At 41.4% G+C, this 24,399-nt stretch overlaps 1 protein-coding gene across 4 annotated transcripts in view; it reads right to left on the bottom strand.

Moving 5' to 3' along the window:
- Window positions 1–1,095: 1,095 nt before the first annotated feature.
- Window positions 1,096–24,399, bottom strand: part of dock3 (dedicator of cytokinesis 3) — a 918,089-nt gene continuing 894,785 nt past the window's right edge. For 3 of the 4 annotated variants that reach the window (XM_043708482.1, XM_043708483.1, XM_043708481.1), the window contains 3 exons: window positions 17,697–17,819; window positions 9,329–9,411; window positions 1,096–3,880 (listed from right to left, as the gene is read on the bottom strand). In XM_043708482.1, coding sequence (XP_043564417.1) covers window positions 3,389–3,880; window positions 9,329–9,411; window positions 17,697–17,819 — 698 coding nt within the window. In that variant the 3' untranslated portion in view covers window positions 1,096–3,388. The remainder of the gene's footprint in view (window positions 3,881–9,328; window positions 9,412–17,696; window positions 17,820–24,399) is intronic. The other variant, XM_043708484.1, reaches the window with a different exon arrangement.

The raw sequence follows: 24,399 nt of genomic DNA, 5'->3' as shown, positions 1-24,399 counted from the left end.
AAGGGGAGAAACAGCTTCACATCACTGTGCGATAATGCTGACAAGTCTTAAATCAGAGCAACCCATGGTTACAACAGGCAGTTTAAACTCCATCATTTCAAACATTGCTGCTGTACAGAAAAACAGGACTTTAAATTACAAGGCTCACAAAAATACATCTGGCATGCTTTAGTTACAGAACACACTTGTGTACTGCGAAGAAAGCACTGCAAAAGCTTGGTAAATATTAACTAAGAACAATGCCTTTTCAAAGACATGTTACTGTTATACATCAAAATGTAATTTTTATCTTACAATCCTTTTCACACTTCATTTTGTTTTCACACGATCCCCAGTGGAACTCTTGACTTATGAAGGGAAAGTAAGGTTGAAAAAAAAATTAATTTTGTACTTTTCTGAGATTAGATTACCCATCTTGCAAAGCATCCCAAATGAAAACATTGAGTAAAAATTTGAAGCTGCTGACCACAGAGTATATAAACACTGGCAAATGGGTCCATATTGCCTGCAGTTTAAACTCCATCATTTCAAACATTGCTGCTGTACAGAAAAACAGGACTTTAAATTACAAGTATTGAAGACTGAGATGAAATGATGCTGACATATCACTACTTCAGTAGCCCTTTCAAATTTTCCCTGACCATTACATCTCCAGTTGAAATCCTTATATTGGATAGTGGCTGGGATATGTTTGAAAATTTCACTGGCCTCCCCTCTTTTCTTCCTGCCTCCTCCTAGGAGGGGGAAATAGCATCATATCAGGTTGACCGCCCTATCTGTGGAATCGTTTTCCACAGTTTCATTTATCCGTGGTTTACTGCTGTCTGAACATATTACAGGGAACATTCTGGAACCAGGGACTAGATCCTGCCAGGAAGGTAGATTTCCCATTTAAATGATTGGGTTCGCACCTATCTGCAGTTTTGGGCTTCGGTGGTAGGTCTTGGAACATATGTCCCGTGGGTACGGAGGGACTACTGTAGAGTTTTTGAACAAGAGGGATTTATTAGAACTATATGCTTTGGGGGCCATTCAGGAGTCAGTGTTCATCAAAGTCTCTTCCCCATCCCTAACAACTATTACCAGTCGAGAGTAAGTTGGATGTGAGAGAATACTCAATGATGTACGTAGAGTTACAATCACTTTTCAATTCTTTTCAACTTTTGTACCAATTTTTACCTTTTTTAACAATACCTATGTTGCCACTTTCTGAACAAATGTTTAACATGTCTCTTTATTTATAGTTTTCTCTCAATAGCACATCTTGCTCTATGTTATCCTACACCTCTGCTTTAACATTAAACCATCAACTCAATTGTTAATAAAGAAACAATGTAAGACACCTTCAGAACCTAGCTCTAATTTTTTTACTCAGATAAACTGTCAAAAACTTGCTTTAGCACAGTGGTCATTTAAAATACAAACTACGTATAGCTCCCTAACTGTTATAGAGGATTTTTGTTTTTTTATACTTGCTGTACTGTTGCTTGTAAGGGTAGGGGTTCTTCGACATTGCAATGCATCTTCAGATGTATGAAATCAGTGAGGTCCAAATACACCTGAGCTCCTACATAAGCCAGATGGTATAAGATCATGTTACCTGATTGAAACGAAAAGTATCTTTCACGTGTTTAAATGGTGGTATCCACATATTACCCCAGTGAAAAGTACACAAGTTTCTTTGCAGGTAAATATTGAGCTAGTGGAAACTGGAATGATTAGCAGTGGAGTTTTTACATTTTACTCCTGAAGCTGTACCAACTGCATAATGTTTAAATAATTCTTTCATAGGGTGTGGGTGGAGCTGGCCATTGCCATTGAGAAAGTGGTAGTGAACTGTGTTCTGGAACTGTAACAACCCTTGTGATTTAGGTCAGATTGCTGTTGACAAGGGAGTTCAAGGTTGTTAATTCTGAGAGGTACTCCCGTGCATCTACAGCCCTTGTCCCTCTAGGTTTGGGAAGGTGCTGTCAAAATAGCCTTGATGAATTGCTTCAGTGCATCTTGTAGGTGCTGGCACTGTTTTGGTAGTTGGAAGGGATGGAAATTGAGTGATGGTTAGATTTTCTCTTGTTGGAGATGGCATTACCTGGCACTTGTCTGATGCAAATGTTAATTGTTACTTATTGGCCCAAGTGTTCTGCACATCAATGCACAGTGTTTTGGTTTCTATGGAATTGCAAACATTCCCAATTCTGACATTGGTCATTGATAAAGCAGCTGTATATATTGATGGATGGGCTGAGAACTGTACTGAGGAACTCCTGCAGTTATGTCTTAAGATTGAGAGGGTTGGTCCATAATAACCACAATCATTTCCTTTGTGTTAGGTATGATTCCAACCAATTCCCTTGACTCCCATTGACTCCAGTTTAGCTAGGGCCCGTTAATACATATTTCAGTGCTGTCTTTATGTTAAGGGCAGTCTCTTTCAGCTTACCTCTTTAGTTCACCTGTTTTGTCTATTATTGGACCATGGCTATAATGAGTTCAGGAGTTGAGTCGACTTGGCAAAATCCAATCTGAGTTTCAGTGAGCAGGTCATTTGTCTACATATGTCGCTTCAAAAAAGAACTCCGGGTTGGTAAGTTAAATGCTGCAGTTGACATTTAAAATCGGACAAATCCATTCCAACGGAATTTAGCTGAAGCCAGTCCAAAGAAAAAGCCCAAAATTTAAACGATGATCAACTTTTTCATTTTGTGAATTAACTGGACTCTCACTATTAATGAAGATTTAACCTGAAGTTCTTCAGCACTAAATTCTATGCTGATTTTAGACATATTCTGCCTTAACAGAGGAGGGGCAATTGTATGCTACTTCAATATTGGACTGTACATTCCTGATATTAGTTTGGTACACTTCTGTCTGACATTACCTTCATGCTTTTCATACACAGAATGCATGATATCTCAATGACAATTTTACTCACAACTTTAGTAAAGATGAAAGTCAGTGGAAGACCTGGTAAGGAGGTATATCAAATACTTTGACCAAAGATAGAAAGGGCAAATAGAGAGAGACATGAATTTATGAAATGACTAATATCCTTAAGTGTTCATAATGATCTCAATCATCAAATGCCTCATTCATTCTATGCTTTCTGAATAATCAAAGTGAAGTGTGTGATGCAACAGGAAATTTTGGACCTGAAGGGTTGAGGCCTTTTCAGAACACTCCCGTACTCCACACAGGGACCTCCAACTGCAAATACAATCAGAGAGCAGCCAGGCTGTAAATAAACAGGCCTTCCTTTTCACTGAAACAAAGTATTAGTCAAAAGTAAACAGTTTCTCAAAGAAATATAATCCGTTTACAATAAACAGAGGTGGCTGACACCCGTAGGATGAACCAGTGAACACCTTAATTTTGAGTCCTTTTTTGTGGCCTAGTCTTGATTGATGCCATGTTGCCACGGTACCTTGGCCTGCTCCTCTTTGCCACTGTGACCAGACTGAGAGAGTTTGCGTGTGAAAGCCTTTGGCCTGCTCTCTTCTTCAAGTGTTTCTTCATTGCCTATGTATGTAGGTCTGGGATAATATGGTTTGGGCGGCAAAGCTGGTATCTCTGTGGATTCCTTAGGAATGACTCCAGTGGGCGCAGAGTGGCTACGGCATGGGTGAGCTTTCACCGATTCAATGACATCTGGTTCAGATAGGCTGTACCTTACTGGTATATAAGGGGCTTCCCCATCCTCTTCTGGGTTCCAGGTCTGACTGGAATCTGTTGTGTCTGTACGTGGTGGCTCCATTGATTGGCCAAAGTTGCTTTCACTCAAAGAGGACACCCCGCTGCTTGCGCTGCCAGACAGAGTGGAGTTACTGCCATCAAGACCCGAGTGGGGGCTTGTAGGTGATGCAGGAATTGGGTGTAGCGAAGACTGTGGGGGAGAAAGGAGAAAAAAAGTTAGTATTCACAGTTCTTTCTGTGTACAGAAAACATTCTTTCAACTCATTCTTCAGGTAGAACATTCTAGCCAGGTGATTATCCCATGCCAATTGTCAGTGACAAAGTGAATTTAGAACAATGACATTGAAAGTCAGCACTGTTAAACTGTCCAGAATATATTTATAGTTAAATCTGATTTCTATGCCTCATGGCACGGAGATGAACAATTTGCTGTGGGTCACTGGATAGCAATCAGGAAGACCATATTTAGGCTGATTTTCATTTTCCTTCATTTTATATATTAAGGGTAATTGCGTTGGTGCTATCATTCCTGTAACTGAGACCAGCTACCTTAACACCATTGAAAATGAAACCATCTTGTCTAGATGACTAAAAGACACAAAGGATCATACATTTACCACTGGCTAGTCAAATCCCATCACATATCTGCAAGATAAGCAAGGCGTTATCTTGATGCCCTGGCCACTTCTTATTCCTCAACCAGTATGATTAAAGAGATTATGAAATTGTTATTTGTGAAGTTGCTATGGCTGTGCAATGTTTACCCACATTATGATAGTGATCACATTTCAAAATACTTTGGGATGTCTTGGTTTTACAAAAACCACAATATAAGTACAAGACTGAATCCAGGAACTAAAATTCTATCTTGTCTGTTAATTCTTTTTAGTTTAATTATTTTTTTGTTTCTTTTTATAGGAATGCTGTAACTCAAGTAACATAACCTGCAGGCAGTGTAAAGAGAATGCAGTCTCAAGATGGCACTCCAGGGAAAGAGGTTCTTCAGATTTTTAAGGAACTCTTAAAAATAAAAACTGAAGCACAAGATTGAGAAATGGAGACTGGCAGTTGGAAGTTAGGCAGGTGAATGCAATGTTAGCATTCATTTTAAATGGGTTAGAGTACAAGAATAGAAATGTATGGCTGAGGTTGCTTAAGACTCTGGTCAGATTGAATTTGGAATATTGCGAACAATATTCAATATTTGGGACCCATATCTAAGGAAGGATGTGGAGGCATTAGAGAGGTGATGGAGGAGATTTACAAGAATGATCCCAAGGATAAAGGACTTATCATATGAGTAGTTGAAGATTCTGGGTCTGTATTGAAAGAATTTAGAAGGATAATGGGGAATCCGATTGAAACTTACAGAATAATTAGAGGCCTGGATGTGGTGGACATGGGGAAGATGTTTCCGAGGAGAGACTGGGACATGAAGGCATAGCTTCAGGAATGACCTTTAGAACTAAGAAAGTAGGATGGTCCCTGGTGAATCTGTGGAACTCATTGCCACAGAGGGCTGTGGAGGCCAAATTATTGAGTGCATTTAAGACCGATAAATAGGTTTTTAATTGGTAAATGGATCATGGATTACGGAGATGAGAGGAGAATGGTGTTGAGAAACATATTAGCCATGATTGAAAGGTGGAGCAAACTCGATGGGTTGAATTGCCTAATTTTGCATCTATATCTTATGGTCTAATGCTGCAGCCGGCCTCTGTTGCCCCAGCCCCCTCCTCAGTGGCACCTGTTCTCATAATGGCCTCTCACACTCTGAATGTGATTAAGTCATCAGTGCATGTGCAGATGCTTCCTATGGTCTGTCCTGTTGCAGCCACGGGATAAACCATAAGAAATAGGACAGGCGGAGGTCGTTCAGCCCATAAGCCTGTTCCACCATTCAGTAGCATCATGGCTGATTCGATATTCCTCACAACCATATTCCTACACTTTCCCTGTAACCTTTGATTCCACCTACTGATCAACAATATATCTATCTCAGCCTTAAATATACGTACTCTGTTCTTAGAGCTCTCTGACAAGGAGTTCCAAAGGCACTCAACCCTCTAAAGAGATGAAATTTCTCCTTATCTCAATCTTTAATTGGTGCCCCTTTATTCTGAACTTTGTCCTCTGGTCCTTGATTCTCTATGAGGGGAAATATCCTCTCAGCATTTATTCTGCTAAGCCCCTTAAGAATCATGTATGAATCAATGTGATCCTCTCTCACTTTTCTAAACTCCAGCGAGTAGAGTCCTAACCTGTTTAGTGTTTCCTCGGAAGACAATTCTTCCATACCAGGGACCATCCTACTGAACAACCTTCAATTATGGTTTCCCATAAGTAAGGGGAGCAAAACTGTTCACTTATATTTCCAGATGTGGTCTCACTGGCAGCAGCTTTCAGTAAGGCTTCACTACTCATATACTCCAACCATCTTGAAATAAGGGCCAACATTCCATTAGCCTTTCTGATCACCTGCTGTATTCTAGCTTTCTGTTTCGTGTACACTTATCTCAAAATCCCTTTGTGTTGCAGCTTTCTGCAGTTTTTTCGCCATTTAAATAATAATCTGTTCTTTTGTTCTCCTTTCCAAAATGAAAAACTTTGCATTTTCCCACAATATACTCCATTTGCCAACTTTGTGCCCACTTACTTAACCTACCAATATCTCTCTGTAGCTGTTTGAATCCTTCTCACAACCTAGCAAAGGCCTTACCTTCATTCCCTTCCATCCATGCATCAATGAATTCAATACGTGAGATGACATCGAACACTTCCTCTGCCCCTCCCCCACTCTATTCTCTCACCCTCACAATGCGCAGCCCTCTGCTCCAACCCCAACCTCACCATCAAACCAGCAGACAGAGTGTGCAGTGGTAGTTTGGTGCACTGACCTCTACTGCTGAAGCCAGGTACCACCTCCTACCACCCCCTCGACCATGACCTCACCTCCCATCACCAAAGCATAGTCTCCCAAACCATACACAACCTCATCACCTCAGGGGAACTCCCATCTACAGCTTCCAACCTCATAGTTCGGGAACCCCACATCACCCGATTCTACCTCCTACCTAAGATCCACAAGCCTGACTACCCCGGCCAACCCTTTCTTTCAGCCTGCTCTTGCCCCACCGAATTCATCTCCACTTGTCTCGATACTATCCTATTCTCCCAGTCCAGGAACTTTCCACGCCCTTCACCAGTTCAGCCAAACAAATGAGTGTCAATGGAAGGGCACTGGTGGGGAAATCGGGAGAAGAAGAAAGACTTCCGTTTCCCCGGCCCCCAAGACTTCATCTTCACCATGGACATCCAATCCCTATACACCTCCATCTGCCATGACCAGGGCCTTCAAGCCCTCTGTTTCTTCTTCTCCCGATTTCCCCACCAGTGCCCTTCCACTGACACTCATTTGTTTGGCTGAACTGGTCCTCACCCTTAACAATTTCTCTTTTGAATCCTCCCACTTCCTCCAGATGAAAGGGGTTGCCTGTGGGCACCCGCATAGGCTCCAGCTATGCCTGTCTCTGCTGGCTACATAGAACGGTCCACCTTCTGGAGTTACAATGGCACCACTCCCCATCTTTTCCTCCACTACATTGATGACTGCATTGGCGCCACCTCGTACTCCCACAAGGAGGTAGAATAGTTCATCAACTTCACCAACACATTCCACATCAACCTTAAATTCACCTGGACCATCTCTGACAACTCCCTCCCTTTCCTGGACCTCTCCATCTCCATCAATGATAACCGACTCAACACTGACATTTTTTACAAATCCACCAACTCCCACAGCTAGCTGGATTACACCTCCTCCCACCCTACCTCCTGCAAAAATGCTATCCCGTATTCCCAATTCCTCTGCCTCTGCTGCATCTGCTCCTTGGAGGACCAAATCCACCACAGAACACACCAGATGGCCTCCTTCTTTAAAGACCGCAATTTCCCTTCCCACGTGGTTGAAGATGTCTTCCAACGCATCTCATCCATGCCCTGCAGCTCTACTCTTGAACCCCACCCCTCCAACCGCAAAAAGGTCAGACCCCCCGGTATTCATTTTCCGCCCCACCAACCTCCGCAGAAATTGCATCATCCGCCATTTCCACCACCTTCAACTGGACCCCACCACCAGGGATATATTTCCTTCCCCACCTCTATTCGCTTTCTGCAAAGACCGTTCACTCTGCGACTACTTGGTCAGGTCCACGCCCACTAACCCACCCTCCCCTCCAGGCACCTTCCCATGCCACTGCAGTTATTGCAAAACCTGCGTCCGCACCCCTCACCTCTGTCCAAGGCTCCAAAGGAGCCTTCCAAATCCATCAAAGTTTCACCTGCACTTCCACACGTCATTTATTGTATCCATTGCTCCTGATGCAGTCTCCTCTACACTGGGGAGACCGGATGCCTTCTCGCAGAGCGCTTCAGAGAACATCTCTGGGACACTTGCACCAATCAACCCCACCTCCCCCTGGCTGAACATTTCAACTGCCCTCCCACTCTGCCAAGGACATGCAGGTCCTGGGTCTCCTCCATCGTCCCTCCCTCACCACCTGACACCTGGAGGAAGAACGCTTCATCTTCCGCCTCGGGACCCTCCAACCCACATTGGCATCAATGTGGACTTCACCCGATTCCTCATTTCCCCTCCCTCCACCTCATCCCAGTTCCAACCTTCCAGATCAGCACCGTCTTCACGACCTATCCCACCTGTCAATCTTGCTTCTCACCTATCTGCTCCACCCTCCTCTCTGACCTATCACATTTATCCCCACCTCCTTCCCCCTTCGTACTCTCAGCTACCTTCTGCCCAGCCCCGTCCCATTTATCTCTCCACTCCCGAGGCTCCCTGCTTCATTCCAACATCAATTTTCCTGCTCCTCGGATGCTGCCTGACCGGTTGTGCTTTGCCAGCACCACTCTAATCTTGACTCTAATCTCTAGCATCTGCATTACCCACCTCCTCCTCCTCACAACCTGCCTTGCTACCTATTTCTGTGTTGTCTGCAAATTTGGCTACAGCTCATTCATGTCCTTCCTCAGTCATTAATATATATTGTAAACAGTTGTGGTTTCAGCACTGATCCTAGTGGAGCCCCACTGGTAATGGATGCCAACTTGAAACAGAAACTTATCCCCACTTGCTGTTTCCTGCCGATAAGCCAATTCTCTTTCCATGCTAACATATTACCTCCAAGACCATGGGCTCTTGTAACTTAACTTTTTGTGATATGCCATCTCCTGGAAGTCCAAATACACACATCTATTTATTCTCCTTTATCCACTCTGGATGAGACTTACTCAAAAACTCTAATAAATTAGTCAGACATAATTTCCTTTTCATGAAGTCATGGTGATGACATTGCTTGATGAGATTCTGATTTTCCAAATAGTCTGCTATTACTTCCTTAATAATTGATTCTAATACTTTTCAAACAATAGATGTTAGGTGGATTTCAAGGGGTATGTGTACATGTACCATTTGGATAATCACTCATTACATTAAGTACACTTCAGCATCACAGCTAAAATTCACAAATACTTTTATGGAAAGATTAACTGATTGTTGAACAAATTTTTCTCTTTATTTGGAGGTTCCCAAGTTAACATTGACCTATTGTACAATACTTACTTTACGTAGGGTTCGTGCAGGCAAGGCAGGTGGTATATCACTGATCTGATGATGGAAGGGATCAAAATTCATAGTGAAATGACCTACGTAAACAAAAAGGAGATTTTGTGAATACTAAACCAGCCTCATCATGACCATTACCACTAACATGAAGTACTTCCATCATTACCATCACCACAAACAAATTACCATTATAACATGGAACTTTTACATTTTACAGCACAAGAGGAAATTCTGCCCATTGACTTGAAACTGACTCCCAAACATCTACCCTGTTAATCTATTCTGTTGTTTTCTTTTTCAAATATTTATTCATTTTCTCTCAAAAAGTAATAATAAGTCTCTCCTACTTCCCTAGCTCCACAGTTTCTGATTTGATGACCTACCAGTCCTATCCCTTAAAGGAATTTCTCCGAACTTCTCCCCTCCCTTGTCCCAGTCTCCCTTATAGTGAAAGCCTCACAGTCCTGGTGCTACCTTTAATAAATCTCTTTTGTATATTCCATGTTTTGACTCCCTTCCTATTTCAGAGTACTGGAAACACACCATTTTTGATTTCGTGGTACTTTTCTGTTTCTGTACCCTATTTTCAAAAAAAGTGTCAAGTTTTAAAATGAAATAATGAACTCCTCTTTCCTTTTTTAAAGATTTATCTGATTTTCTATGTTCTTAAAATTTTTTTCATTCAGTGTATTCCTTCCAAAATGGTTCCTTTAAGTGGTTTCTTATACCTGACATCTGTTTGCCCAATTTGACTGTTTTCAGAAGTTGTTTGTTGCTATGTTCAGAGTTAACCATAATTCCTACTTTTGTGTTGACTGAAAACATTCATCCTTCACCTCTCCTGCAAATGTAGGAAATCTGGAACACTAGTAGAAAATGGTAGAAATCAGCAGACCAGGGAGCGTTTATGGAGGGTTGAACATTTTAAGTTCTCTGATTTGTCAGTGTTTCTTCCATTTTCTGTTTCTGTTTATTTTAGAACACTTTTACATGTAGCAAAGTCAACTGACTCAAAAATCATTACCACCATTGGATCATCATCTTTTCATTGACAACATTACATAACAACTGTACAGGTGACGTTACAGCATCTCATGCACATGGATCCCAAACTATAAAACTTCATTGGACAACGGAGAATCCTCCTCTATTGTCACTGACCACAAATCATAATCCTAAATCACCTACGGATATATTGAACTTTAATTCTAACATGGTTTTTAAAATTGGACTGATACAGCCAACAGGACTGTAGATTTAAATTAAGCGGCTCTCTGGAGAGGAATTCTGGAATCTCACACCTGTACAGAGTTGGGGAAATTTTAAATGGAAAACTGAAAAGGTGACTACGAGGGTGGACCTGCATGAGAAGTGCAGCGATGGTGAAAGATAAAAATTGGCAACAGAGAGCCCTTTCATTTTGTTTCGTCTTGTAAAAGCTGAAGTGTGACACCACAGGTAAACTGTTAGGTGATTGGTGGGTATCTCTGCCACACCTTTCAATTGGTCATTTTGTTTAAGTAAGGAGATGTTATTAAAGCTGAAGAGTACTGACGAAACGTAAAATATTTAACAATGAAATTAATTAATTGGATTGAATAGAGATAACTGAACAGGAAATGTATTGCAGCTGTAGTATCTGGAGCTGGTGAATGCCAGCGGACTTCACAGTAACCGCAACTGTAGCAGCTGCTGAAACAAACAAATTGCTGGAAAAACTCAACAGGTCTGGCAGCATCTGTGAAGAGAAATCAGTGTTAATGTTTTGGCTCGGGTGATATTTCCTCAGAAGGATTGCTTGAGGAATTTCAGTTCAGAGTTGATGAGCTGGAATCTGCATTGTGACATCAGGAGAGTTCCCTGAATGTTGTTCCAGGAGGCAGTCATGCCCTTTAGATTAATTGTGTAAAATTTGGTCTGTGGTCAAGGATATAAGGATGTGACTGTGGTGAGGCAGGCTTTAGGATTCAAACTTTAGCTATGGAGAAGTCTCAGCCAACCCCTTGCCTTATAGGTACAAGGACCAAAGTTCTTGCTACCAATGTGGACAAGGGCACAAAAAAAAAACAGGGAAGATGAGCGAACTGACCGTAGTGGCATGATCCACAGCACTATTCAAGTGGGTGGGGTGAGGAAAGAAAAAGTGAGGAGTTACAGGAAATGGCATAGTTAGGGGAATAGATGCTGTTGTCTGCAACAAAGACAGAGAGTCCTGAAGACTTTGATGCTAACTGGTGCCAAGGTTCAGGACATCTGTTCTGGGCTGAAAAGGAACATGAGTGGCAGGGGAAGGATCCTGATATCACGGTCCACGTAAGTACCAATGACCTAGGCAGGACTAGGAAAGAGATTCTGCTGAGGGATTACAAGCTGTTTGGAACTAAATTAAAATATAAAACACATGGTAGTAATCTCCAGATTAATACCCATATCACATGCAAATTGGCTTAGGATAGATAAAGATAGAGAAGTAAATATGTGGCTCAAAGATTGGTGTGGAAGAAATGGGTTCTGATTCATGGGACACTGACACCAATAAAGTGGAAAGGAAGAGCTGTTCCTTAGGCACAGGCTTTATTTGAACCATTCTTGACAGGTGTCCCGGTGAATTATATGATTTGTATTACAGATAAGGTTTCTTTTTAATACATCCATGGAATGTGTATCTCACTGATGAGGTCAGTATTTATTGCTCCTCCCTAATTATCCAGAGGGCAGTTAAGAGTCAACCATATTGCTCTGGGTCTGAAGTCACATATAAGTCAGACTAAGTAAGGATGGCAGTTATTTTCCCTAGAAAACATTAGTGAACCAGATGGCTTTTCCCAACAATCAGCAATGGTTTCATTGTCATCATCAGACCTTAAATTAAGATTTTTATTGAATTCAGATTCTACCATCTGCAGTGCTGAGTTGGCTAGCAAATCAAATAGAAACAAGAAAACATAAGTGCACATTACTGAAAAGGCAAATGATAATCAAAATTTGAGAGTACAAAATATGTGCAGAGTGCAGCAGAAATAATAAAAAAGTCAAAGCTTAAGGCTCTTTAACTGAACATATATGGTATTTGTAACAATAAATGATCTGACAGCAGAAATATGGATATGATTTGATAGATATTACAAAGATGTCGTTATCTTGTGTAATAACCCTACAAGGCCAATGGGGAATCACTAATTAATATCTTTGTGGAGATTGAATACGAATTCCCTTGGCAACAGGCAATGGCCTACCCAGCTGGCACTCATCACCTGAGCTCTTTAGTGGTGCATTGATGAGGGGCCGTCTTGTGTATTTGTGGTGTCCTTGGCCTTGAACCAGGAGGTCCAGGTTCAAATCCCACCTGCTCCAGAGATGTATAATAACATCTCTGATCAGTTTGATTTAAAAAAAAGTGGTGAACTAGCAGTGTCCCTGCCCTGGAGCAGGGAGGCCTGGATAAAAGCCCTCCATGCTCCAGAGGTATGTATTAACATTCGTGAACAGGTTGATTAGAAACATGGGTTAATAAGTTTTAAAAAGTCGTGCAATGGTAGTATCCCTATGTCTGATTCAGGAAACCTGAGTTCAAGTCCCACCGATTCTAGAAGTGTATAATAACATCACTGAACAGGTTGATAAAAAAAAATTAAGATGTTCAAAAAAAACAAAATCAGTGATTTTGGTGGCGGAAATGTTGCTTATTTGTATGTGAAAGCATTTGAGTATAAAAGAAATAAAGGGCTCTTCTATACAGTGCTTTATTTCCTTTCCAAATCCATTTTGATTTACTCAGAAGGGAGGAAACAACAGACCAGTTTACCTAACAGTTGTTGTTGGGAAAATGCTAGAGAGTCCATATTAATGAAATTGATAGGAGATCATTTTAATGTCATTAATGAGATCTTGGTTTTGTTGAAGGGAATTCATGTTTGTCAAATTTGCTAGAGTTTTTTTTTCCTTCTTCCTGATGAAGGGTTTATCCCGAAATGTCGATTCTCCTGTTCCTCTGATGCTGCCTGACCTGCTGTGCTTTTCCAACAACACGCTCTCGACTCTAGTCTCCAGCATCTGCAGTCCCCGCTTTCTCTTAGCTCATGGTATTGGCATGAATTGAAGGTTGGTTAATTGACAAAGCAGAGAGTTTGGATTATTCAGGTTGGTAAGATAGGTGGAGTGCCAAGCGCTTCATTTATTTATTATCTACATTAAAGACTTGGAGGAGGGACCAGAATGTAATGTATCCAAATTTGAGATTAGAGAATACATCATGAAGATGTCAGGAATCTACAAGAGAAAATAGATAGGGTGAGTTAGTGGGCAAAAACTTAGCAGGTCGAGTTTAGTGTAGTCAAGTGTCAGGTCATGTGCTTTGATTGGAAGAATTAAAAGGCAGACAATTAGTTATATGGTGAAAGATTCCAAAAAAAAGTGTGCAGTGCACTGGGGGATCTATGTATTTTTCTGCATGAAACAAAAATTTGGCAAGTAGGTTCAGAATATAATTAGGAAGGCAAATGGAGTTTTGGCTTTTGTTGCTATGGAATTAAGTTTAAAAACAAGGGACAGTTTTGGTCCCTGTATTTGAAAACAGGAGGCTGTTCAAAAGAGATTCACCATGTTGATTCCTGGGATGAATGGACTGAATCGAATAGAATCCATACAGTGTAGAAACAGGCCATTTGGCCCAACGAGTCCATACCGACCCTCTGAAGAGTATCCCATCTATACCCATTCCCTTACCCTATTTACATTACCCCTGACTAACGCATCTAACCTACACATCCCTGAACACTATGGGCAATTTAGCACGGCCAATTCACCTAACCTACACATCTTTGGACTGTGGGAGGAAACCAGAGCACCCGGAGGACACTGGAGAATGTGCAAACTCCACACAGACAGTCACCTGAGTCTGGAACCTGAACCAGGGTCTCTGGCGCTGTGAGGCAACAGTGCTAACCACTGAGTCACCGTGCTGCCCCACTTGACTTGTCATAAATGGCTAAACGGGTTAGGCCTTTATTTGTTAAAGTTTACAAGAATGAGGGATGATCTTATTGAAACATTCAAAATTCTGAGTGGGGTTGACAGGTAAGGCAAGGCATACTTGACTTGAATTTCCACTAGTGGGGACTGTTGAACTAGGGGACGTTGTTATAAAGTAAGGGGACACTTATTTAAAGCTGAGATGCAAAGGAATTTCTTCTCCCAGAGGGTAGTGAATGTCTTGAATTCTCTACCCCAGAGAATTGTTGGAGCCTATGCTGAGCTGGCACAAAAGGAGAGTTGAGCTGCAGGGCAGATCAACCATGAACTTGTTGAAGGTTGGGGCAGGTTTTAAGATTCAAAGGTCTACTCTTGCTCCTTTTTCTTATGTTCCTACAGACATATTTGTGTTTTGCTGTTCTCAGGACATACAAAAAATGGAGTTATAAGTGAGCTTCCACTCTGGTCTGCGTATGTTAGTGGCCTGACATCCTAATATGTGGGTGATTGTGCTGTGAAGGCTGTAGGGTTGAGAACAGCCAATTAAACATCTTTGGACTGTAGGTAAAGAGAGAGAGAGAAAAAACAGCTCTCCCTCTGGGTGCGCTAGCCACGATTGAAAGGAAACAGGACAAAATCAATCTGCTCGGCCAAGAATCACAACATGCTATTACCTACTTTACACAAATGACGCAGAAATTGATCTGTACATCATTTTTTAAACTTTGGACTCAGTTCTTATTTGTAATGTGTGTCTATGTGTTTAACAACTAATAAACTGATTCTTTTGTTCAGTCAAGAAAGCCTGATTACATTGTCTCCTTTTAAACCATTAATCCATTGGTCTGAAAGAAGGGCATCCAGAAGGTGAAGGGATCCTTTTCAAATTAACCTTAGTGTAACCAGAAACTAATAATGGACTAGCCATATAAATACTGTGCCTACAAGAAAGGTCAGAAGCTAGGAAGTAATTCATCTCCTGCCTCCACAAACCATTTCCACCATTTAGAAGGCACAAGTCAGATGTGTGCTGGAATATGTTGGGAGGGTCTGTTTTTATGCTGTACAAGTCTATATCCCTGTGTCCACTTGCCTGGATGACCACAAGTCCAACAACACTCAAGAAGCTTGACAACGTCCAGGACAGAGTAGTATGCTTGGCACCAGATTCACAAGCATCCACTCCATCCACCATTGACACCCAGTAGCAGCAATGTATACCATTTAGAAGATGCACTACAGGAATTTGCCAAAGGTCCTTTGATGGTACTTCATAAAAAAGTGAACTTGTTATAAGACTGGTGACAGTTGTGATAGCCTAAGGTTACCATTGCCAAGGATAGATACTTTATTGGGGATTGATTTGGCTGATGGCACAATGTACATCTCAAACAGAAAAGGACAGCTCGGAGAAACTGAGAAGACTGGAGAAAGCCAGCAGCAACTGGCAGGAAAGATAGGAATCAAAACAGGTTCAGAAGCTATACCAGAGGCAGCAAAATCCATAATGGTTGGAGTGGTTAAAGAAGGGTTACTTGACTTAAACTTGCAATAAGTGACTAAGATGGTGGGAACTGAGAGGTTCAGAAACCCTACTTGCAAGTTTTAAGATAACCCAGGAATGGTCATTATATTTATTCAGATAAAGTCAAGCCACATGCTTTAGAAAGGAGTTAAAAGGGCAGAAGATAGAGTAATAGATATAAAACAACACCGGAATGGGCCAAGAAATTTCCTAAGGGCTTTTGCCCGAGACGACGATTTTCATGTTCCTCGGATGCTGCCTGGCCTGCTGTGCTTTTCCAGCACCACTCTGGTCTAAACCCAAGAAAGGTGACATCTGCAGCGGAACACCATCATCGTTAAAATTTTTAAAAGACCCATGGAGAAATTGCCAGATAGGGCCAGAAGGAAGTGGAGATAAAGTCTCCACTTTAGTGGAAGAGGTGCATTCCTTCTAACTTTCTTTCTAGCTGTGTGGGCCTCTAAGGTCCATGTGCAGCAGCAACATCTGGAACCTAAGAGCAGCTTGGAGGGAATGTTTTCACATAATCGACGAGGACAAACAAGGCTGCATGGTAGCCCTCATGTTACTCACTATAGAAATGGGGTTGACTCTTAACTACTGTCAGGGCAATTAGGAATGAGAAATAAATGTTGGCCATGCCAGCGACACCCACTTTCCACGGACAAAAAAACTTTACTTGACAGTGATTATTCACCTTATCTAAGAACAACTGTCCTCTGACGTCAACATTAAGTATCATGTAGATGGAAAACTATTTAACCTCAAACTCCTCTATGCCAAAACTGAACTGACCACCATAATTATACATGATCCACAGTTTGCAATTAACTACAATGCCATTGTCCACTCTGCACCAGATTTGTAATCTCTTCAATTCTGCACAGTAGAAACTCCAGTCTGTTCTTGAATATTGTTAAAACAAACTCGTATCAATCGAGAACAGATCAGCCAAATATGCCACTTCCCATATAGAAGGAGAAACTCTGGATTATTTCAGCACTTTATACATCTTGGCAAAAATCTCTCTCAAAAAGCCATCATTAATTAGGAGCACCAGCATCAGATTAGCTGCACGAGTTCAACCTTCTATACACCAAGTAGTCAGTGTTTCACAACAAAGAACTCTTGAGTCAATTCTAATGTGAAAAGTGGTTGTCATTACCCCACTCTTGTACTGCAGTGAGACCTGAACTGCTCAGGAATATGTTCAAGTGCTGAAGTGATTCCATCCAGCAGTGCTTCTGTTGCAATCTCTGGATTCAATAGGATGGTCATAATACAAACACTAGTGTTCTTCTGTGAAGCCAGCTTCACCAGCATTCAGGCAAAATTGCAAAATCAATTTTAATCAATTTGACATTGTGTCCAGACAGCTAAAAACCATCTCCCTCACAGGGCTCTGTTTTCTCCACTCTCAAATGGCTGATATTACAGGAGAGGGTTTAGAAAATGTTTCAAAGGTCCTCTGTAGCTCTTTGAAGTGTGATAGCATTGACATTCATGATTGGGAGGGGTATGCAATCATTCAAAATATAAATAGGCTCAGATTTAGCATATTTGGTAGAAAAATTAAAGGAAAGTTGAGGAGAATTTATTTCCCTCCATAATGGGTGTGGTAAAAGTCAGAAAAGAACTTGGATATGCATATTATCTACAGGACTATTGACCAAGAGCTGAAAAGTGAACTTAGGTTGGATCATCTGGCACAGGCATGATGGTTACTGGGCCTGAATTTTCTGTGTTTCTACATAAGTAACAAGAGCAATTTGTAGTAACATTATTTTCCTACCCATCACTTATAGCTAACATTGAGCTAACTTTCCTCTACCAGGCCAATCCAACAAAGGGGCTTGGATTTCTACTTACCAGGTGGCAATGATCGAGGTGGTACTGGGGGTGCCACTACTGTGCCCACATGTGCTGAGAGGAATGGTATTGTGTCCCTGGTTCCACTGTCTAAACTCCAGCTACTGGGAGCTGCTGGCACCGCTGAAACATAGTGAAACCAATGTCAGTCAACAAGTATCTGAACTGGTATGCAATAAAGTCTGGTGCAGGCAAATGAAAGGTAAATGCAGTGGAAATGAAAAAAAAACCTAGGAACCACGTATTCCTGATGGATGGGAAAGAACTTGCTGATATAGAACATAGAATCCCTACAAGGTTAGAACAGGCCCTTCGGCTCAACAAGTCCACACCAACCCTCCGAAGAGTAACCCACCCAGACCCATTCCCCTGCTCTACATTTATCCCAGATTAATACACTAACCTACACAGCCCTGAACACTAATGGGCAATTTAACATGGCCAATTTACCTGACCTGCACATCTTTGTGATTGTGGAAGGAAACCAGAGCACCCGGAGTGAACCCATGCAGACACTGGGAGAAGGTGCAAACTCCACAAAGACTGAGCCTGAGGCAGGAGTGAGGCAACAGTGCTAACCACAGAGCCACCGTGCTGCCCCTTTCATATAGACCATGAAAAGACCTGACACGTCCTTTAACTTTGTTTAACTGTGATGCACAACAAAGAAAGCTAACAGGACCCAGACGTACATGACTCAGTTCACTGCGCTCATGACCTTCCCAGTCTGTTGGAGCATCCTGGTTTGATCAAGTTAAACCTACTTGGTAAAACAAGCATCAATTCACTATTAGGAGGTGAAAGTGAGGACTGCAGATGCTGGAGATCAGAGCTGAAAATGTGTTGCTGGAAAAGTGCAGCAGGTCAGGCAGCCTCCAGCAACAGACCTCCCTCCGGATCCTCCGCTCCACGCTTGAACCATGCGCCGCTACCTACATTCCCTGCAACTAGACCTATCCTAGCTCAGGACAACACTCTCATCACACTTTCCTCATTCCTGAAGAAGGGCTTATCCCCGAAACATCGATTCTCCTGTTCTTTGGATGCTGCCTGACCTGCTGCGCTTTTCCAGCAACACATTTTCAGATCAATTCACTATTAGCCATGATGAATAAGAGGCGAGAAGTAAACCTGAAACACTACTTTAAGTATGTTCTCCAGGGGAAAACTGGACATGTCCTTTCAGATACTTTCAGATGCACCAGATAAATTTACATAGGTTGATGAAAATTTATGATGAATGGCAAGAAGAATAATTAAGATCAAAACAATGAAGTGGCATCAGTGCAAAACAGTAACAACAACAGTATCTGTATTCACTGGAGTAAAAAGGTTCTCCGGCAGTCTTCTCCAGTTGAATGAGTAAGTTCCCAATTTCCTGTAATTCGTGATACGGCGGTCCTGGTTTATTAATGAATTTATGAATACCAATGTATGAATGCAATTCTGTACTGGGTGTCATTTCAAAGGTCCAACATACGAATGCTTCCTATACTTAAGAACAGATATTTTATATTGTCCAGCCTTGTGTTCTGACTTGCAAATGGACTCGAGTGGAACCCATTTGCAACCTGGGGACTGCTCAGATAATATCTGAGCAGATTGTTGTAGGAGGAAGTAGGTTGAGTCTGATTTTGTCCATATTCACATAGCATCCAAACACAGGCATTTTTCGATGGTCCTGGTCTTTCAATAATATTGAGGAACAGAAACTTCTGGATGTTTGCTTTAACCCAGAATACCTAGGCCAACTGGTAACCTTCCTGAGATCAGTTGTAAATGCTCAGTATCACACTGGGCAATGCGGTTAGGTGTTGAATTTTGATTAAATTGTAATATTTAAGTAACTGAAAAATGCGCAAGATTTCCTCCCCTTTCAAAATGACATCCAATCCACATAATCTCTCTCACTGCTTCGTACATATGAACCTAGATGGTCACAGTCTACTGTAAGTGGTCAAATTGGCATTGGAACTGAATTAATTTTGCTTACTGTGAAATTACGTATTATCATAAACAGTAATGCGCGAGACTTGGCTGTGGTGTTTGGGATAGTGCTAAGCACAAGTCTGGAGTTTTATGATGAGGAGGTAAAACTGAAGTAATCAGGCATCTTGATGTATTTCTTCAATTATAGATGGCTAGGACCAATCACCCTTTGAGGTGAGGTATTGTCCACTATGTGTGAAAGAGGACAGACTTCTTTTTGTGAAGGACATGTTGTTTAGGTGTGGGGGAAGAGAGGGAAGGAGGGAGGAAGAGAGACATACAGACAGAGAGAGGAAGGGAGGGAGGCAGAGAGAGAGGAGGGCATAGTAGTAATATCACTGGACTAGTAATCCAGAAACCTAGGATAATACTCTGTGGATACGAGCTTGAATCCCCCCCATGGCAAACAGTGAAATCTAAATTCAATAAACAGAAAAATCTAGAATTGACAAGCTAGCCTAATTGTGACCGTATAACCATTGTCAATTGTGGTAAAAACGATCTAGTTCACTAATGTCCTTCAGGGAAAGAGATCTGATGTCCTTAGCAGTCTGGCCTACATATGATTCCAGACCCACATCAACATGGCTGATTCTTAACTGCCCTCTGGGTAATGTGGGATGGACAATAAAATGCTGGCCTAGCCAAAGACACCCACATGAATGAATGAATAAAAATCTAGGATGCAATGGGAAATCAGAAATGAGGATAAATTGAAAAGTTGTAAATCAATTTAAAATACAGGAGACTCGTGTATTTAGAAAGATCAATAAGACAATGGCAAAACCATTATTATGGGAAAACAGGAAAATAAATGAATAATCCTATGTAAGGTAGTAAGTTATAGAAATAACTAGCTAGTTCATACCATGGGCAGCATGGTGGCATAGCAGTTAGCACTGCTGCCTCACAGCGCCAGAGACCCGGGTTCAATTCCCGCCTCAGGCGACTGTGTGGAGTTTGTACATTCTCCCTGTGTCTGCGTGGGTTTCCTCCAGGTGCTCCGGTTTCCTCTCACAGTCCAAAAATGTGCAGGTTAGGTGAATTGGCCATGCTAAATTGCCCGTAGTGTTAGGTGCAGGGGTAAATGTAGGGGAATGGGTCTGGGTGGGTGTGCTTTGGCGGGTTGGTGTGGACTTGTTGGGCCGAAGGGCCTGTTTCCACACTAAGTAAACTAATCTAATCTACTATTCATAACGAATCAAAAAACCTACAATGTGAAAATATCTAGGTTAATGTTAAGTATTTGGTACATATACAGAGGCTACCATAAGGATGACAGGAATTATACGTTGATGAAAAGGCTGTGCAAAAACAGGGAAGTTATTATAATGGCAGATTTCAGTTAACCCAATAAAATTATAAATAGAGTTGGTAAACGTTATGCACCTTTGCATCATGACCAAGAATGTAAATGAAACCAGAGGCAGTGTTCCCTGGTGACTCCTGAATTCATAAATGATTCATAAATTCATTCATAAATGATCCAGCCAATGTACAGGAAATGGAAATCAAAGCATCACTGGGAGATGGTATGAACTGATCAAATTTAATATGACTCTGGACCTAATTATTGCAAAGACCAGGAACTAGATATATAACTTTTAAAGGAGCTAAACTCAAAGAACTTCTATATTCACATTCAAATGATTTATACGAGGTGTGATTAGTAAGTTGCAGGAGACATCAAAATTGGAGATGTAGTGGACAGCAAACAAGGTTACTGGCGAAGAAGAGTACAATGGGATCTTGATCAGATTGGACAATGGGACAAGGAGTGGCAAATGGAATTTAATTTAGATAAATGTATGGTGCTGCAATTTGTAAAGACAAATCAGGGCAGGTCTTACACACTTAATGATTAAGGTCCTGGGTAGTGTTGCTGAACAAAGAGACGTTGGAGTACAGGCTCATAGTTCCTTGAAAGTGGAGTCGCAGATAGATGGGGTAGTAAAGAAGGTTATGCCAAATGCTGGCAAATGGGACTAGATTAAACTAGGATATCTGGTTGGCATGGATGATTTGGACTGAAGGATCCGTTTGTGTTGTCCTACTCTATGACTGTGATTGTAAAAAGATTTAAAACAAATGGTTTGGATGAAAATGTGAATAGAAAAATACAATAAACATGAGCAAAAGACACAATAGACATCTTTAAAAATATAATGTTGAACATGAAAAAGGGGGACATAGAGTAGATTTTATTTGTCATTTTTACCTTATACAACTGATAAAAGTAAAAAAGAGACAGTGTTTGAGCTTGATTATAAAAAATTTAACCAAGCTCAAACTTAGTAGTGTGATAAGTGGATCAAAAAGCAAATTCGAAGTGAAATAAAGAGGAAGAAACCTCTGTGAAACCTACAGGAGAAAAGACAAACAGATCATGTCTATGAATGTAGGATAAAGTCATGAAAAGTAAATGAGCAATCACAAAGTGCAAAGGAGAGAGTATATTCCCATAGTCTTACCAGACCATAATTCTGCTTTCTCAGATAGAGACGGAGCGGTGGTGATTTAACCTGAGGGTCAGCACATCTCGGGTGAGAGGAGAGGTTGAGAAGGAGAATCCTTCATGGTAACCTCAGCCAGTGCAGGAATTGAACCCATACTGTTGGCATCATACTGCTTCACAAAGCAACTGTCCAGCCAACTGAGTTAAACTAACACTGCAAGGAGCGAATAGATAGTCTAACCGCGGTGGTGGGGGAGAGAATAGGTAGTCTAACTGCAATAATGTGGAAATCATTGGAAGCCATTCTGAAGGACAGAATTACTCTGCACTTGGAGAGACGGGAATTAATCATGAACAGTCAGCATGATTTTGTGAAAGGAGGGTCATATCTGACCAATCTGAATTTTTCAAAGAGGTGAGCAGGTATGTAGATGAGGACAATGCTTTTTGTGTAGACTGCTTAGACTTCAGTAAGGCTTTTGTTTAGGTCTCACACAGGAGACCGATAGCAAAAGTAACAGCCAATGGGATCTGGGGAAATTTGGCAAATTGGATCCACAAGTGACTGCATAGCAGGAAGCAAAGTTAAGGGGTGTTTTTTCGACCGGAAGTTTGTGTCCATTGTGGGTTCCACGGGTGTCAGTGTTGAGGTTTGCTGTTCGTGGTTTATATGGATGATTTAAACTTGAATGTAGGAGATTGATCAAACAGGTTTAAAGATGTACAAAAATTGGGGTGATAAATGGTGAGGAGGAGAGCCTAAGTTTACAAGATTGCATGTGCTGATCAGTGGTAAATGGAATTCAATCTGGATTAATGTGAGGTGATGCACTTGGGCAGAATAAACAAGGCAACAGAATACATGATTAACAATAGGACCTTGCGAAGGACCAGGATCAGAGAGACCCCTGTGTGCATGTACATGAGTACTTTATGGTATCAGGGCAGGTGAATAAAGTAGTTAAGACAACACATGGTTTGCTTGTCTTTATTATTGAAGGCATAGAGTTTTAGAGCAGGCAGGTTATATAAATGTATAACCTGCCTGCTCTAAACTGTATAAAATATAGATTAGTCGACAAGTAGAGCGTTGTGAGTAGTTATGGGATCTACATTATAGGAGAGATGTAATAGCACTGGAGGGTGCAGAGAAGATTTACCAGGATAATTCTTGGGCTGGAGAGTCATAATGTAAAGCGAGATTAGACAGACTGAGGTTGCTTTCCTGATAGCAGAGGAGATTCGGAAGGGGATGTGTAGATGAGATGTAGAAACTATGATGAACATAGGGTAGACAGAAAGAAACTTTTCCCCTTAATGGGAGGATCAATGACCAGGCGACATAGATTTATGTTAATGGGCAGAGATTTAGAAGAGATATGAGGAAAGGCTTTTTCACATAAGAGAGTGGTGGGAATTTTGAACTCACTGTTTGTAAGGGTGGTAGAGGCAGAAACCTTCATAATATTTTACAATTATTTAAATGTACACTTGTGATGTCCAGGCATCTTACGCTATTGCTGTAAAATGGGATTAGAATAGTTAGATGGTTGTTTTTGACTGGCGCAGATGTGATAAGCCAAAGGGCCTTTTTTTCTTTGCTGTGGACCTCTATGACTCTATAGACCTGCAGATGTAAATGTAACGAGAGGCCATTAGAGAGGAGATTAGAACATTAAAAGCTACAATTGAGCTTGTGACCAAGAATGGGTACAGAACTGCAAATACTTTAAACAGTTACTTGTCTAAGTACTTAGAGAGCTGAACAATTTCCTCAAGAAACATACCAAGACAAAACTCAATGTCAATACAAATGAGATGTAAATCCTAAACCAGCTAAAATACCTTGAAAGAAAGAAATCCCCAGTGTTAGCTGGCATGTTAAAATAGACATGGAAAGGAGACTGATGAGGTAATCATCAGTCTCCTTTGAAGTCGTGGTCCACATTGGCACCAACGACATAGGTAGGAGGAGGGCTGAGGATGTTAGGCAGGCTTTCAGGGTGCTAGGTTGGAAGCTCAGAGTTAGAACAAACAGAGTTGTTGTCTCTGGTTTGTTACCGGTGCCACGTGATAGAGAGTTGAGGAATAGGGAGAGAGAACAATTAAATGCGTGGCTACAGGGATAGTGCAGGAAGGAGGGATTCCGGTATCTGGATAACTGGGGTTCTTTCTGGGGAAGGTGGGACCTCAATAAACAGGATGGTCTACACCAGAACCTGGAGGAGCACCAGTATCCTTGGGGGGAGGTTTGCTAGT

Source organism: Chiloscyllium plagiosum, chromosome 18 (assembly GCF_004010195.1).
Source record: "Chiloscyllium plagiosum isolate BGI_BamShark_2017 chromosome 18, ASM401019v2, whole genome shotgun sequence".
In the NCBI taxonomy this organism is placed as follows: domain Eukaryota; kingdom Metazoa; phylum Chordata; class Chondrichthyes; order Orectolobiformes; family Hemiscylliidae; genus Chiloscyllium; species Chiloscyllium plagiosum.
Note: the sequence above shows the minus strand (reverse complement) of the source record. Positions and strands in the feature narration are given on the sequence as shown.